A 17,216-nucleotide genomic window follows, 5' to 3' on the forward strand; every position below is an offset into this window, starting at 1 on the left:
GGGTAGTATCCTTGAGCTGAAGAGCTCAGAGACAGCATCCAGGCCAAGTTCAAGCCCCATGACCCATCAAAAAAAAAAAAAAGAAGATGAAGAAAACGAAGAAGATGATGCCAAGGAAGAGGAAGAGGAAGAAGGGGAAGGGGAAGGGGAAGGAGGAGAAGAAGGAGAAGGAGAAGAAGAAGAAGAAGAAGAAGAAGAAGAAGAAGAAGAAGAAGAAGAAGAAGAAGAGGAAGAGGAGGAGGAGGAGGAGGAGGAGGAGGAGGAAGAGGAAGAGGAAGAAGAGGAAGGGGAAGAGGAAGAGGAGGAAGAAGAAGAAATAATAATGGGTAATGGGTGTCCCAAAAGAACAGAACAAGAAAAATCATAGAAGTAATTAGTTCTAAATTGTTTTGCTTCAACTTTTAGAATAAGGTCAAAAGGCATTCCTGCCTGAACAAAGAGGTTTTCTACTTATCCACTAACTGGCTACAGTGTACTGAGTATTCTGCATATAACCTGATATTCTGAACACTGCCTTAACAAAGTCAGCTTATTGCTGGTATCAACAATTTCTTTCCATGAGATACTTACTTTTTTTTTTCTTCCTTGCTATTTCTTACTTTTAGATTTTGTAAAATATCTTCCTACGTTGAAAGTACCTTTGAAAGTTTATGTTCATTGCTGTCACTTACTCTCCTCTGATTCATGTTATCATTCAAACTATCGATACTATCCATATCCTCAGTTTAATTATCTAAAATAAAAACTTTATATTCAAAGAGTTTAAAATAAAATCCAGACATGCCAACAAACTAATAAAAAACATTATGCACAGTTAAAGTCACAAGAAAAGATCGTATAAACTCATGGAAACTGAAAAAACTTGAAAAACTTGAAAATGTCAATAAATGGATAAACCTCCAACAAAACTGATGAAGAAAAAGACACATTTTTTTAACATCAGGAACAAAATGTCATGTTCGACCCTATAGACAATTTAAAAAACTATATAGAAATTTGACAATATGAGGGCTGGGAGTTTGGCCTAGTGGTAGAGTGCTTGCCTAACGTGCACAAAGACCTGAGTTCAATTCCTTGGTACCACATACACAGAAAAAAGCCAGAAGTGGTGCTGTGGCTCAAGTGGTAGAATGCTAGCCTTGAGGAAAAAGCTCAAGTACAGTGCTCAGGACCTGAGTTCATGCTCCAAGACTGGCAAAAACAAAACAAAACAGAAATTTGACAGTATGGATATAATCAATCACTTTTTCTAGAGCCACAGATTACAAATATTCAACCAAGATGAGGTAAACTCAATGATCCTAAGCTGCAGATAGAGTTAAAAATCACAGCAGGATTCTTTGAAGTTATAATCAAACTATTTCTAAAACATATGGCATGGGAAAGAAATTAAACCAGTTAAAACAACCCTGAAAAAAAGAACTGAAAATATGAACCAGCACATTTGTTTGAAAGATATACTATAATCAGAACAATGTAGTATTAGTGAAGGGAAAGGTACCTAAATCATAGACTAGAATCCAGAAATCAACTCACAGAAATATGTGGGTCTATATGATCAATTGACTTTTCAACCAAGATGCTAAAAATAGATGCTAAAAATAAAAGTAGATTTTTTTTTGGTGGGTCATGGGGCTTGAACTTGGCCTGGACACTGTCCCTGAGCTCTTCAGCTCAAGGCTACCACCCTATCCTTGAGCCAAGCCCCACTTCCCTTTTCCAGAAGTTAATTGGAGATAAGAGTCTCAGGTCCTTTCAGGCTAGCCACCATGCTCAGCTAAAAGTAGAATACTTTAAAAGAAGTCATAAAAAATCTTTTGTAACCTGAGCGTACCAAATGTTCTAAACTTAATACCAAAATATAATTCATCAGAGGAAAAACTGATAAACTGGACTTCATCAAAACTAAATTCACTTTTCATACGATCCTATGAAGTGACTGAACATTTAAGACTAGAAGCAAATATTTTCACATCATATATACTCTAAAAGACATCAGAATTTAGAAAAAAATCCTCAGAATTTAATCGTAAGAAAATAATTCAACTACAAAATGGACAAAAGACTTCAAGGAACATCTCAGCAACAACATATGTTAATGGTAAAGCAACACAGTAAAAGTTGTTAGGCATCTTTAGCTGGGGCCAGGAGTGCTGCATAGTGGTACTGTGCTTGCCTAGCATACATGAAGCCCTGGGTTCAATTCCTCAATCATATAAAATGATGCTTATCAAAATGAACTCCAAGAAGTGGAAATGAGGATTTTTTTTTCTTTTTTCAGTTCTTCCTCCTCCTCCCTCTCTCTGCACCTCTTCCATTTCTCTTCCCTTTTGTCACTGTATTTGGTTTCTGTACCTCTTTTTTTTTTTTTTTTTTTTTTTTTTGCTAGTCCTGGGCTTGAGCTCAGGGTCTGAGCACTGTCCTTGGACTTTCTCAAGACTAGAGCTCTACCCCTTGAGCCTCAGCACCACTTCTGGCTTTTTTCTATGTATATGGTACCAAGGAATCGAACCCGGGTCTTCATGCATGCTAGGCAAGCAGTTTAACCACTTGGCCAAACTCCCGGCCCTGTACCTCTGTCTTATATGTAAGTTTATCTGATTTGGGGAGGAGGAAGGGGAAGCACAGAATCGGTGGGACAAAAGGTGAACTAACTAACTCACAGTGATACACACTAGACACTATATTGAAATGAACTATACAAGTTGGCAGGGAGGGAGACTGGGAGGAAAAGAAAAACTATACTATTCAAAAAAAATGTACTTAATATCTGACTTATGTAACTCTAACCCCTCTGTAGACCACCTTTACAATAAAAAGAAAACTGTAATGATGATTATATGAGTCTTTATATGTGTTAATAGAATTGTGTAACTCTCCCAAAAGGATGAAATTAACTATATAATTTGTTTTAAATCTGAAACAAAAACTCCACAAGAAAAAAGGAACTCATTTTAGAATAAAAGCTCAAGATGTGGAACAGTTTCTTATGGTTTAAGGAAAGGGTGAAAGGCTTCATAAAGAATGAAGCATTTAAAAAATGTATGTTAGAGGTACAGCCTGTAATACTCATGATTTATCTTCTCTGATAGACTAATGAGGGCAGGAATACTGTCTGGCTTGTTCACTTCAGCATAATCAGGATCTAAAGTAGTGCACTGCACATATTAGGCACCCAAGAGCTACATGATTAATTGACCTATTGCCTATGATATTAATAGGCAGAAATACAACAGTAGGGCATTCTAGGGAAAATGAAAAGTAGGAGACAATATTTCCACCCAGCTTTCTATGTCTCTGCCATCTTCTCTTCAAAGTCAGCTGACATTGGGGTCTGCCTGTGCTGAGTTGTTCCAGCTCATCTTCCCAGTTTGTATTTGCTCTAGCAAATGAGTCTTAACAGGTTAGCATAGAGGCTCTCAGTATTTTAAAGTCTGAGTTGTATCCTATGATAGCCATTAAAGTAAGTCCCTTATATATTATTTAATGCTTAAAATATATTCATGACAAAAATTAAAACACCAGGGGCCAGGAGTGTGGCCTAGTGGTAGAGCGCTTGCCTAGCCTGCACAAAGCCCTGGGTTTGATATCTCGGTACCATATTCCAGAAGGCTGGAAGTGGTGGCATGGCACAAGTGATAGAACACTAGCCTTAAGAAAGCCCAAGGACAGTGCCCAGGCCCTGAGTTCAAGCCCCAAGACTGGCAAAAAAAAAAATTAAACACTACATAGTTTCAAGTTATACTTTCTCTATAGATAGAACACTAACTAGCCTTGAGAAAGCCCAAGAACAGTGCCCAGGCCCTGAGTTCAAGCCCCAAGACTGGCAAAAAAAAAAAATTAAACACTACATAGTTTCAATTTATACTTTCTCCATATCTTCAATCTTTCAAGACTCTCGTCTTCTCCTATGGCTACTCTACTGGTTTTTTTTTTTAATTATTGATATTATAAAGGATGATATACAGAGGGATTACAGTTATGTAAGTTTAGTATTGAATATATTTCTTTAGGGACAATGTCATCACTTCCCTTGTTCCTTCTCAGTTCCCTGCTGGTTGAAGTTTACTAATTAAGATTTAATATTTTCTAGTAAGCCAACATGTGACTCATTTCCTTGGCCTTTCTTTTCCTAAGGACAGAGAACATGCCTCTTCCTTCACTGTGGTACTAATGTAATGGGTAATAGACACTTGAGAGTTGGATGGCCCTATGTATATCCTCCAGATTAATTTTTACTTTGTTAGTAAGAAAAGTTTTTTTGAAATCTAAATACAATTTTGTGATAGATGCCTAGAAAGGACACAGAAAAAAATGTACTTTTTAGCAATGTTGTTTATTCATATCTGAAGTAGTTAGAAAGCTCATTCTCTAACTGGCACTATTACATTTGTATGATGACTATTATCCACAACTATAAGACTGAATTTCTACTTGGTTGATCTGTATTTAGCTGTAAAGGAAAGTAAAATTGTATAAAATTCTGGATGTTTTTGCTATATCTGAAAGATATTAAAAAGTATTTAATTTTCAAGAATGAACTCATATCTTAACCTTTTTACCATATGTGTATGTTTTTCTGTTTGTAGTGTTGGGGACTGAATCAGGGACCTGCGGGTTCTAGACACATATTCTATCACTGAGCTACACTCTTAGCCTGCGAAAGCCTTTTTTAAATATCCATACTTATTTTCAGAAATATATAAAAAATAGCAGAGTGTCTATTTTTCATTTTATTTTCAGCATTGGGGATCAAACTCAAGGCCTCATACAAAGGAGCAAAGAAAGACATGTTATGGCATGCAAAGCTAGCAGGGCTATCTCTATATTCCCTAGGAAAATATGAAGAAATGAAAGTCACAGCTTTTGAAGACTAGAACATTTAGGACCCATTTTATAAGTTCAAAATCAATTTTTCAATTAAAAAGAGGTACATACGCCTGGATAATACATAGAGGAATTGTGTTCAATACAGTTCGCCAAAGCAGTTTTAGAAGTTATACAGGACTGACACTATACTGAGAAATCTTTTTCTCTCTGAAAATAATATGCTCACCCTCTGGTGGACAAAGTCAGAAATACATATCCATTTTCCTGGATTAAATCCAAAGCATCATTAGTGTGGTATATTAAGTTTCAGCTTCATATTTAACCTTAACCAAAAATAGATCTAACATAGGCCATTAAAAAAATGTGTCTCTAATATCTAATAAAAAATCCACACAATGCTTAAATATAGTCATCCCTTAACATTTAAACTAATTTTAAGTATCAAAACTATAGTACTTTAAAGTTAGAGTTAATAGGGCTGGCAGTGTTGCCTAGTGACAGAGTACTTGCCTAGCATGCACGAAGCCCTGGGCTCCATTCCTTGGTACCACATACACAGAAAAATCTGGAACTGACACTGTGGCTTATGGTGTAGAGTGCTAGCCTTGAGAAAGCCCAAGGACACTGTCCAGGCCCTGAGTTCAAGCCCCAGGACTGGCAAAAAAAAATTTTTTTAAAAAGGAGTTATAATGATCATGTGGTTTGTTATCTAAAATTACTTGCCAGATAATCACTGGAAAAAAAACTGTCACCATACTAACGGAACATAGGCCCAATTGTCTCCCTCATTTGTCATAATCAGTAGAAATCTTGGGCTCTCCTAGCAGAGATTTACAATAGAACAAAATCTAGAGACATTAGGCCAAATAGTATGACACTAAATGTAAGGAACTCCAGGATAAGGAAACAAAAACCATATAATGAGTGACTATTGTCCTTAATGTACTATGTTATCGCTCATCTCTTTTAACATCCCTTGGTTATCTCATATTGTTACAATTTTTCACTTTGTTATCTGATATATTTTATATGTGCTTAATTGGTTGTTTGAAATTGGATAGGGAAGGGGGGAGGGAAATGGGGACCATGTTATGAGAAAGGGTATCAATGTTTGTGAAGTTATGTACCTTCTATCTGGTGAATATAATGTAACCCTTCTATTAATCACAATAAAAAAATTTTTGAAGGGAAAAAAAACTGTCACCTTTGTTTATTCATTTTAGTAAAATACTAATTCAGGATTCATAAAATTAAATATTCTTAACTAGCCTTAGTTTTAAAAGTCTTGCTACATTTTAAGTTTTAATTTCCTACCCAGGTTTTTCAACCATGCTCCCAATGAATATTTATTATATACCCATAATAGTTTATAAGGCTATTGCTGGGGTTCTAAGTGTTTCAGATTTCAACCTCCCCTGAAGTACAGATACATAAATAGCAAACCATAAGTAGTAAAATGAGTGATACAACAAACAGTAACCACAAAGTGTTAGGGCCAACAAAGTTAATTAGCTGAGTATAGTAGCTCCAACCTATAATCTTAACTATTTGGTAGGCAGAGGCAGAAGGATCACAAGTTGGATACCAGCACAGCAAGGAATAAGGAAAAAAAAAAAACAACTCTTGATCAGGGGAAAAGTCAAGAAAGCATTCTTGGAAGAAATGGTATGGCCGCTGAGACCATAAAGAGGGTAAAGGGAAGAAGAATTATTTTGTACAAGGAGGATATATTCTGGAGGGTCTGAGGTTGAGAAGGATGTTAAAATTGGGAGAAGCTACAGAAATATAGGTGAAACCCAGATGCCCCTCAGTAGATGATTAGATCAACATGAAGTGATATTTATACACAACGGAATTCTATGCTGCCATCTTAGAAAAATCATATTAAGGGGAAAACAAGATGAGGGGCGGGGGTGGGGAGGAGGGAAATGGGGACGAAGACATGTGAAAGGGTATCAATGTATGTGAATTAATGCACCTCCTATCTGGCAAATATCATGTAACCCTTATATTAATTACAATAAAAAATATATGAAAAAAAGAACAATCATATTAAGTGAAGTAAGCAATGCAAAACTACCCCTAAGCCAGGCATCTGTAATCCTAGCTACCCCAAAGGCTGAGATCTGAGGATCATGTTTCAAAGCCATCTTGGGGCACTGAAGTGGGTGAGACTCTTATCTCCAATTAACCACCAGAAAACCGGAAGTGGACTGTGACTCAAGGGGGAGGGCAGTAGCCTTGAGCTACCTCATAAACAGATGATAGCTAACTTTGAGTGCACAGAGGTTCAGGGTCAGTGCCCAGGCCCTGAGTTCAAGTCCCAGGATCAGCAAAAAAATAAAATGCTTCCCTTTGTTACTACTTTTTTTTTTTTTTTTTTTTTTTTGCCAGTCCTAGAGGTTACTGCTCTTCCACTTGAGCCACAGCACCACTTCAGGCTTTTACTGTTTAGGTGATACCAGGAAATCAAAGCTTTGTGCATGCTATGCAAGCACTCTACCACTAGGCCATGTTCCCGGCCTTATGTCACTATTTTAAGACACGCCATCTGAAGACCTCAGATTGCTAGGTAATGACAATCCACTTTATAGATATCTAAAACAAGGGCAAAACAACCACTGATATTTGAATTATGTGCTAGTATGCATTCGGTACAAACATAATACCTGCCATATTGCATTCATGTTTCAAAAGCTGACATTTACTAGCCACACATTATATCGGTGATATTGCCATACAGTTTTTGGGTTTTTGGGTTTTTTTTTTTGGTCAGACCTGGGGCTTAAACTCAAGGCCTAAGTACTATCCTTGGGCTTTCCTCAAGGCTACAGCTCTACCACTTGAGCCACTGCATCACTTCTGGCTTTTTCCAAGTATGTAACACCCAGGACTGGAACCCGAGTCTTCGTGCATGCTAGAAAGGCACTCTACCACTAGGGCAAACTCCTGGCCCTGCCATACAGTTCTTAATTGCTTAGTTTCATTTTTCATAGTATGTACTATTCCACTAACTGCTATATTTCATTCCTATTATTTCAAAGTGTACCTAACAAACCAGAGGTAAATTAATAGAAATTTTACTATTAGATCAGACTATTCCTACTATTATCTTAACATAAAAAAACTCTTAAGTTTCTCTAACTTTTTTATGGTTGGAAAATTAAATGTCTTTTTTATATTTATATTCTTTTGTTTTGTAATGAGTAAGATAAACCAAAAGCATATAGAATTTAAGAAGTTAATGAGTTTTATTTTAAAAAGCTTACCTTTAACTTTTTACTTACTATTCCTAAGCAAAATGCACTTAGGTTTACTACTAAATTAACAAGGCCACGTATTTAAAACATTATTTATATTTTAATAATAAAGTACATGGATTATAAATATAAGTGTGCATAATTAAATTACTATTAATGAGGTATATCAGTTATATTGAATAGCATTGACTTCAGCAATAAACAGCAAAATATATCTAAAGTAATTATTTGTTGGCTCCAAGTAGACTTAGTTAAGATATAAGGGAGTACACACAGTAATACATCCATTCCTGTTGTTCGTTCAAGGGCATTACATGTTGACAAACCTGCACATAAAAACAAACAATTTTTATTTATTTTTACTTAATTGTCTAATTTTCAATAAGATAACATTTCTAGACTTTGAGAAATATCTCTGTGATGCCAGGTGCAGTGACATGTGCCTGTAGTCCCAGGTACTTAGGAGTCTGAAGCAGGAGACTATCTCTAGAATTCAAGACTAGCTTAAGCAACATAGTAGAGCTTGTCTCAAAAAAAAAAAAAAAAAGAAAGAAAGAAAGGAAGGGAGGGAGGGAAAGAAATTAGGCTGGATATGGTATCCCACTCTTATAATCTGAATACTTAAGAGGCTAAGATAACAGGATTGAAAGTTTGAGGCTAGCCCAGACTACATACTAAAATTCTATCTCACAATCCCTACCCCAAATCCCTGTGCTGATAAAATTCCACAGTATTTGTCCCTAGCAGAGACTGGTAGTTTATGATCAGGACTCTAAAAGTTAATTGTTAGTTGGTGTGTATAAATGTGAGTTAAAAAAAATAAATGTGGGTAAAGAATGGGGTCATAGCTAGGCACTGATGGTTTATGTCTATAATCTTAATTACTAATGAGGCCGATACCTGGAAGATTGCTGTTTGAAGCCAGCCCAGGAAGAAAAGTTCATTAGGCTTCATCTTCAAAATAACCAGCAAAAAAATCAAGATAGAGGTATGGCTCAAGTAACAGAATGCCAATCTAGCAAGCACAAGGTCTTAAGTACCATGGAAGAAATAAAGGAAGAAAGGAAGAAGGAGAGAGAGAGAGACAGAGAGAGACAGAGAGAGAGAGACAGAGACAGAGACAGACAGAGAGACAGAAGAAGTAGAAAGCAGTAAGCTTAGAGTATTTCCTAAAGTCAACCATTAAACATAAAAGATAATTCTAGAATGTTTTAGATGTTCATGGACTGTACAGAAAAACGGGAAGAACAATCAGCGTGCTTTTTCTTTGTCTTTTTAAATCCCTGCCTTTGAATTTGTGGCCAAATCATAAACCCAGATTAACACAAAAATTATAGCTTTTTTTTGCTCTTGATTTAGTAGCATATCTAAAACACAAGAGATTCTTTCCTGTCTTATATAATGATAGAAAATATTACTGTAAATATAAATATTTGGGGTCATTAAAATTCTTATTAACTCATACTGTATATTTTTCTCTATATGATATTCAAAGTTGTTTCTGTTTTTTTGTTTTTTAATATATTTTTATTGTAATTAATAGAAGGGTTACATGATATTTGCCAGATAAATGGTGCCTTAATTCCCACACATTGATACCCTTTCACATGTTTTTATAAAAAATGCCAACAACTGGACCGGGAGTTTGGCCTAGTGGTTAAAGTGCTTGCCTAGCATGCATGAAGACCCGGGTTTGATTCTCGGTACCACATACATAGAAAAAAGCTGGAAGTGGTGCTGAGGCTCAAGTGGTAGAGCTCTAGTCTTGAGAAAGTCCAAGGACAGTGCTCAGGCCCTGAGCTCAAGCCCAGGACTGGCAAAAAATAAATAAATAAATAAATAAATAAATAAAGCCAACATTATTTAAATTTCCTAATTAGAAGGAAAGTTATGCCCTTTTTTAGTTTCCTATCAAAATGTTTAAACATACACAAAAGTAGATAGGATAATATAATAAATGTACTTACCCAGTTGTACATGACAGATCTTGATTCATGTATCATTTTTGTGAAAGCAGATTAATCTCAGGTTGCAACTAAGAATTAACCAATATATACAAAAGGGATTCTTCCAATAGAGCTACTGTAAGTCTATATGTTGTAGAATCTCTGCTTTTGTCACTATTTAGGATTGGCTAACCTTGGTTAGGAAGTAGGTCTACATACATTGAATAAGATGGGTCAAATTATTATTGTTGTTGTTAGTTGTCGGCTTGAATTCAGGTCTTGGGTGCTGTCCCTGAGCTTTTCTGCTCAAGGCCATCATTCTACCACTTTGAGCTACAGCTCCACTTCCAATTTTCTAGTTGTTAATTGGATATAGACTTTCTTGCTCAAGCTGGCTTCAAACCACTACCTTCAGATCCTAGCCTCCTGAGTAGCTAGATTTATAGGAATGAGCCACCAGTACTCAGCCAAATTATTATTTTTTATTTAAAAACTAATGTATTGTCAAGGTATAGTTTTAATTTTATCTTTACATTTGCCTTATGTACTACCTAACAAAACTAGTTTAACTATCTTAATTTTACCTTTAGAAAAAGTGAGCAGACATTAAAGTAAACATCCCCTTGTCAACAAAATAGTGACAGAAATCTGGGTGCCAGTGGCTCATGCCTATAATCCTATCCATTCAGGAGGCTGAGATCTGAGGTGCAGTTCAAAATCAACCCTGGCATGAAAGTCCATGAGACTCTTATCTTCAGTTAACCACTAGAAAACCGGAAGAAACCCTTTTACTAATTACAATTAAAAAAAAACCGGAAGTGAGCTGTGGCTCAACACGGGAGAGCACTAGCCTTAAACTAAAGAGCCCAGGAACAGAGCCCAGGTGCAGAGTTTAAGCCCAACAACAACAACAAAAAAATAGTGACAGACCAGATTAAGCCTCTGTGTCAGCGTATAAAATGACATAGATATGAATATCACACTTGAAATTATTTTCCACTTCATTTCCACCCTACATATTTATTTATAGCACAGATTTCTTTTCAAAAAGATAAAAGAGTTAAATTAGATAATTAAACATTACCATTGCAGATTTTGGTGCCACTTCAACTGCAAAAATGCTGAGTCCTCTGTTGTTTACGCAGTTTTTGCTTAGCTCATTGTTAACATGAATAATCACTTTGTCATCTGACTATAAAAAAATTCCATAAGTTACTAGTTCTTTAATAAGTACAGAGACAAATATAAAACCTAAAATAGGTCCTGAGATTCTGTATTAAGTAGTCTATATATCTCTCATCTCCTGTCAATATATCTAGTTTATTTATCTCTCAACTCCTGTCATTATTCTTATTCTTTTACAAACTGTAGAAAGTTTTTCTTCTATATTTGATCGATTTACACTTTAATCTTCATTTCCAGGTCATGGTGGATTCTAAGGACATACTATCTCAGAAATACAGAAATAATCTGTATTTCTTTTATCTCCAGGGTGTTTTTTCCCCCACCTTCCATTTACTTTGATACTACCTTCCCACTAAAACACTACCAAAGATTTGCAGTTTGCACAAAGATTATTTTCACTGATGCCCAAATAGTTAATTCTTATATTTTAAAATAGTTAATTCTCATATTTTAAAATAAAAACAGTCTGAGAATGTGGCTTAGTGGTAAAGTGCTTGCCTAGCATGTATGAAGCCTTGGATTCAATTCCTCAGTACCACAGAAACAGAAGAAGCCAGAAGTGATGCTGTGGCTCAAGTGGTAGAGTGCTAACCTTGAGCAAAAGAAGCTCAGGAACAGTGGAGGTCAAGCTCCAGGACTGGTAAAATAACAATAACAATAATAAATGTAAAAATTACAAACAATTTCGAGCCTTTAAAAATCATGTAAGAACTATTATGCTCCAATTGATGTACAAACTAGCAGAATGGACAATTGTCATTAATCTATTGGGATATTTACTATGTGAAAAGTGTAAGAAAGAAGATAGCATCTTATTAAACACTTTATTAAAAGTAGGGAAACAACTCAATAATTCATACCTTATTTTCAATAACTGATGTTATCCAGGTATCACAATTGTAACCATGTACAATTATATTTTCATAGCCATCCATTACTTTAGCATCACTCCTGCTAAGCACAGATTTACAAATGGCCTTTTCAAGTTGCCCACTGCATGCTTCCATATGGACAGCTTTAATCCTTGGCTTGCATTTTTCTGCACAGATATCAATGACAAATGGACATGCCTGGCATGGAAGAAAAATATCTTGGTTTTAGCCTCTGGTAGAATTTTAAATAAATTATTTATTAATGTTTATCATATGATTTAAGATGTATCAAACATTCTAGTTTGTCTTTCAGATACATCTTTAAAATTTTAAACTTTTAGTAATATGAACTGAGTGATTAAAATGTTTGAGATTCTGACTTTAAGGTAGTATATTAACTGATGTTCATAAAAACAAAATTTAAAGTATATAGCAAATTGTGAAAGATTCATAGTTTGAATCTTTTCCTATGCAAGTAAAAATTTAAAGTTGTCAATGGTTTGCCTTCTTTTGCTTCATGTATGGAAAATGAAAATAATCTTTTTATTGAAAGGTGATATACAGAGGGGTTACAGTGACATAATAAGATAATAAGTTCCTTTCTTTCTTTTTATTTTGTGGGTCATGAGGCTTGAACTTGGTCTGGGTGCTGTCCTTGAGCTCTTCAGCTCAAGGCTACCGCCCCACTTCCCATTTTCTAGAGGTTAAGTGGAGATAAGAGTCTCAGGTTCTTTTGTATCTGGACTGGCTTTGAACCTTGATCCTCAAATCTCAGCCTCTTGAGTAGCTGGGATTATAGGCATGAACCACTGTGCTCAGGCGTACCTTTCTTTTTGAACAGTGTTAAAAATAGTATTATTATTATTATTATTATTTTTGGTCAGTTGCGGGCTGAAACTCTGGGCCTGAGCGCTGTCCATGAGCTCTTCAACACTTGAGCCACAGCACCACTTCCAACAGTACTATTTTTAAAAGCATAAACAAATATATTGTTACTTAACTGAAACTGTTCAGTTCTGTATTTAAAATGTGAAAAAAATTTAAGGAGATCTACTTTTAATTATTTCTGACAAAAAATATTCAATTTTTACATTTACTAAATTAATAATGATAGTACATAATAGACATAGTACTTTGTATGAGCTAGCCAGAGCATCTTGCACTTACTCAGCTTTTTTACTCATGACTGGTGCTTTAGCATTTGAGTCATGTTTTGAGCTTTGCTTTTTGCTAGTTATTTTGAAGATGGAGTCTAGTGGACCTTTCTGCTTAAGCTTTGCTTTGAACTGTGATCCACTAGGTCTTCGCTTTCTAAGTAGCATGAGCTATTAATTTATAGAACATTCTCTTTAAGAGAGCCTTTGTTCTGTTAGGACAGAGTTTCCTTTCATAAATGAGACTAACAACTCAAATAGCTATCTCCAATTCGAGAATATATATATATATATATTTACTTTTTTATTAAAGAATTAACATTGATTTTTACATCATGTTTCAAATGACATATTTAACAAACAAGTATTCAAAAAGGAAATCTCTATATATTCATGAGAATATATATTTTTTAATGATCATGTTTTCCTGTATATCATATACTGTCTTTCTCTCTGAATTACTTAAATAGTTGGCATTAAGTAAATTTCAGGTAAGAACAGGAATTTGAATGAACAAGTAGAATTGTACCCAGAGTACCCAGGATTCATTCATATATTACTGAAAGTCAAAGATCTTAGTGCCCAGGAAAATGTTCAAGGGGGTAAGATACTATGACCACTAAGCCCATTGGGAAAACTAAGAGTGCTTTACCTCTGTCAACTCCAGGGCTTTATTGTAGCCCATCGAATGCAGAGTTACCCAGAGGTCAGTAGGATCGCCTTCTCGATCATTAGCTTCCATTAGATTTAAATCCATAAATCCTTGTCTTGTTAATTCATTCTTTTTTGTATCAAAATTCTCTGTTAAGAAAAAAGTTTCTTCTATGTAGAATTTTAAAACTCATACAATTAATTAAATGTTCAAAATACATGTAAAACTCTTAGAACTTACCAATAATAAATCCAGTATTTCAATTTAAAAATGGACTAAAGATTTAAGCAACATGTCATCAAATATTATACACAATGGAAGAAAATAAACAAAAATGTGTTATGTCTACACAATGCAACATTATTCAACAAATAAAGATAACTGGCATAGTGGTTGAAGCCTGTAATCCTAGCTACTTGGTAGTATCATCAGAGGACATGGTTTGAGGGCCACCTGTGCATAGAAGTTCATGAGACTCCACCTCAAGCAATGGCTGGGCAAGGTTGCATGCACCCGTTATCCCAGCAACAGAGGACACACAATCACTTGTAGCACATGCCTGTCAGCTGAGGAAAAGTACAAGTATGTGGGTACAGACTGCTCAAACTGGTCCAGACATAAAGTGAGACCCCCCTCCACACCTTGAAAATAACCAATGCAAAAAAGGATTCAAGTGGGAGTGAACCTGCCTAAGAACTGTGACACTGCATTCAATTTCTGGAATGGAGAGAGGAAGAGAAGTAGGGAGGAAGGGAGGGAAAGAAAGAAAATAGATATCAATAGATGTGCAGAAACCTTAAAAAAAAAAAGTATGTGAATACAGTTCTTAAATACACAGGTGCTAATCTTATCCCAGACTCCTCCTCAATGACAAGAGACTTTGTCCCATTCTCAATGAGGTTCTCCAACCTCTTGACACTCTGGGATTTAGTATTTCCATCTTCATTTAACTTAATACAAAAATTAGATATTGTGTGTGTGTGTGTCTGTACATGTGCATGCATGTGTGCGTGTGCGTGTGCGTGTGTGTGTGTGTGTGTGTGTGTGTGTGTGTGTGTGTTGATCCCACGGCTTAAACTGGGTGTTTTCCCTGAGCTTTTGTGCTCAGAGTTAGTGCTCTAATCATTAGAACCACAACTTAACACAAAAAAAAGAAAAAAACAAAAAGTATCAGTGAACTATAATGTATCCTAACACATTTTTAATCAAAAACAAAAAGTATCAGTGAACTATAATGTATCCTAACACATTTTTAATCAGTTGAGTGCCGAGACAACTCCACTTATGGTCTTTTTGGTGGTTAATTGAAAAGTCTCACAGACTTTCTTGCCCAGGCTTGCTTTTTACCATGAATAACTAGGATTACAGATGTGAGCCACTAAGAATTTTTAACATGTATAAATAACTTTTGGGAACTACTTCATATTTTAGTAAAACTAGGCTATTAACTCTTTGCTGCCTCTCTTGAACACAGTGTGTACTCCAGTGATACCAAGAGATAGTACAGGGTTTTAAACTTTTTATATAAGCTAGCAAGACTATAGATTGAAAGCTGAAATCATGAGCAATTCACCTTTTTAAATATTAATAATACATTACTTAAGGAAAAAATGTTTAGGTTGTTGAGATCCACAAACAATGCTACTACTTTTTTTTTTTTTCGTTTTCTGTGTCAGTATTGTGGCTTGAACTCAGAACCTAGTGTACTCACTTGGCATGGATGGTTGGTGCTCTACCACTTGAATGAGGCTCTAGCCCAGCTTTCTGCTAGTTGGGTAGAGATTCTCTAGGACTTGTCTGCCTGGGCTGGTTTCAAACTTTAAACCTGGAGGTCTGTCTCCTGAGTAGCTAGGATTACAAGTGTGAGTTACCAGCACCTAGCACCAAAGTGTTTATTGCATGGAGGAGAGGGTTTAATTTCTTCTTTGGAATAAAAGGATGTTATATATATTCCTACATATCCATCATGGAGGAAAAGTGCTCACCTCTGCAGATAGCCCATGCATCTTCATCACATTTCTCACCACTTGTTCTCAGTTCAAAAAAATTGTATTCCTCAAGGCTAAGAAGACCATTTCCATCCAAATCAATTATTTCAAATATGTCTGATAAAGTTGATCTAAAGTAATAAAAGTAGAAAATTATTTCTTGACTTTAAGACAGCTAGGGTAAAGACAGTTTAAAGACAGGCTAACCCAACATTCAAAGGAAGAATACAGCATTAATCAGTTCCTGCTCCAGGTGCCAGTGGCTCATACTTATAATCGTAGCTACTCAGAAGGCTGAGATCTGAGGATTATGATTCAAAACCAGCTCAGGTAGGCAAGTCCGTAAGACCCTTATCTACAGTTAATTATTATTATTTTGTTGGGAGGGGCAGTCATAGGGCTTGAACTTGCCTGAGTGCTGTCCCTGAGCTTCTCAGCTCAGGGCTACCAGCCTACCCTGAGCCAAGCCCCACTTCCTGTTTTCTAGAGGTTAATTGGAGATAAGAGTCTCAGGTTCTTTTGTGCCCAGGCTGGCTTTGAACCTCGATCCTCAGATCTCAGCTTCCTGAGTAGATAGGATTATAGGCGTGAGCCACCACAGCTGGCTCTCTACAGTTATTTTTTTAAAAGCCACAAATGGAGCTGTGGGTGGTAGAGCACCAGCATTGAGTTTAGCCTAGTGGTACAGTGCTTGCCTACAATGCACCAAGACACAAGTTCGATTCCTCAGTACCACATACATAGAAAAAGCAGGAAATGGTACTGTGGTAGAGCTCTAGCCTTGGGAAAGCCCACGGTCAGTGCTCAGGTCCTGAATTCAAACCCCCTAACTGGCAAAAAAAAAAAAAAAAAAAGCTATGGAACAAGGGAACAACACCCAGGCCCTAAGTTCAAACCCCACAAACAAAGCCAAAGCCAAAACAAACAAAGAAAAAAAATCACAGCACCACTTCTAGCTTTTTCTATGTATGTGGGGTACCAAGGAATCAAACCCAGGTCGTAGTGCATACTAGGCAAGCATTCCACCACTAGGCCAAACTCCCAAGCCCAAGATAAATAAGTTTTTAAAGCAACCATAGAATTATCCAACATAATAGTATCTTAACATACAATGGGAACCCAATGCTAGTACTAGGTTCCTTTTTTTCTTCTTTTTTTCCTTTTTGTGCTGTTTCTGGACTTAAACTCAGGGTCTGGGCCCTGTCCCTAAGCATTTTTCATTAGCAGTTCTACCAGTTGGTCAGTTGAGCCACAGTTCCACTTCCAGCTTTTCTGATACTTAACTGGTGTTGAGAATCTCAAGGACTTTCTTGCCTAGGCTAACTTAAA

The 17,216-nt window shown here is 36.0% G+C and overlaps 1 protein-coding gene across 4 annotated transcripts in view; it reads right to left on the minus strand.

The window, feature by feature from the left end:
* Nucleotides 1–8,154: 8,154 nt before the first annotated feature.
* Nucleotides 8,155–17,216, minus strand: part of Efcab7 (EF-hand calcium binding domain 7) — a 28,470-nt gene continuing 19,408 nt past the window's right edge. For all 4 annotated transcript variants that reach the window (XM_090334687.1, XM_090334690.1, XM_090334689.1 and 1 more), the window contains 5 exons: nucleotides 15,885–16,018; nucleotides 13,900–14,048; nucleotides 12,082–12,291; nucleotides 11,121–11,228; nucleotides 8,155–8,416 (listed from right to left, as the gene is read on the minus strand). In XM_090334687.1, coding sequence (XP_090190813.1) covers nucleotides 8,342–8,416; nucleotides 11,121–11,228; nucleotides 12,082–12,291; nucleotides 13,900–14,048; nucleotides 15,885–16,018 — 676 coding nt within the window. In that variant the 3' untranslated portion in view covers nucleotides 8,155–8,341. The remainder of the gene's footprint in view (nucleotides 8,417–11,120; nucleotides 11,229–12,081; nucleotides 12,292–13,899; nucleotides 14,049–15,884; nucleotides 16,019–17,216) is intronic.

Source organism: Megascapheus bottae, chromosome 6, assembly GCF_031878675.1.
Source record: "Megascapheus bottae isolate mThoBot1 chromosome 6, mThoBot2.hap1, whole genome shotgun sequence".
NCBI lineage: Eukaryota > Metazoa > Chordata > Mammalia > Rodentia > Geomyidae > Megascapheus > Megascapheus bottae.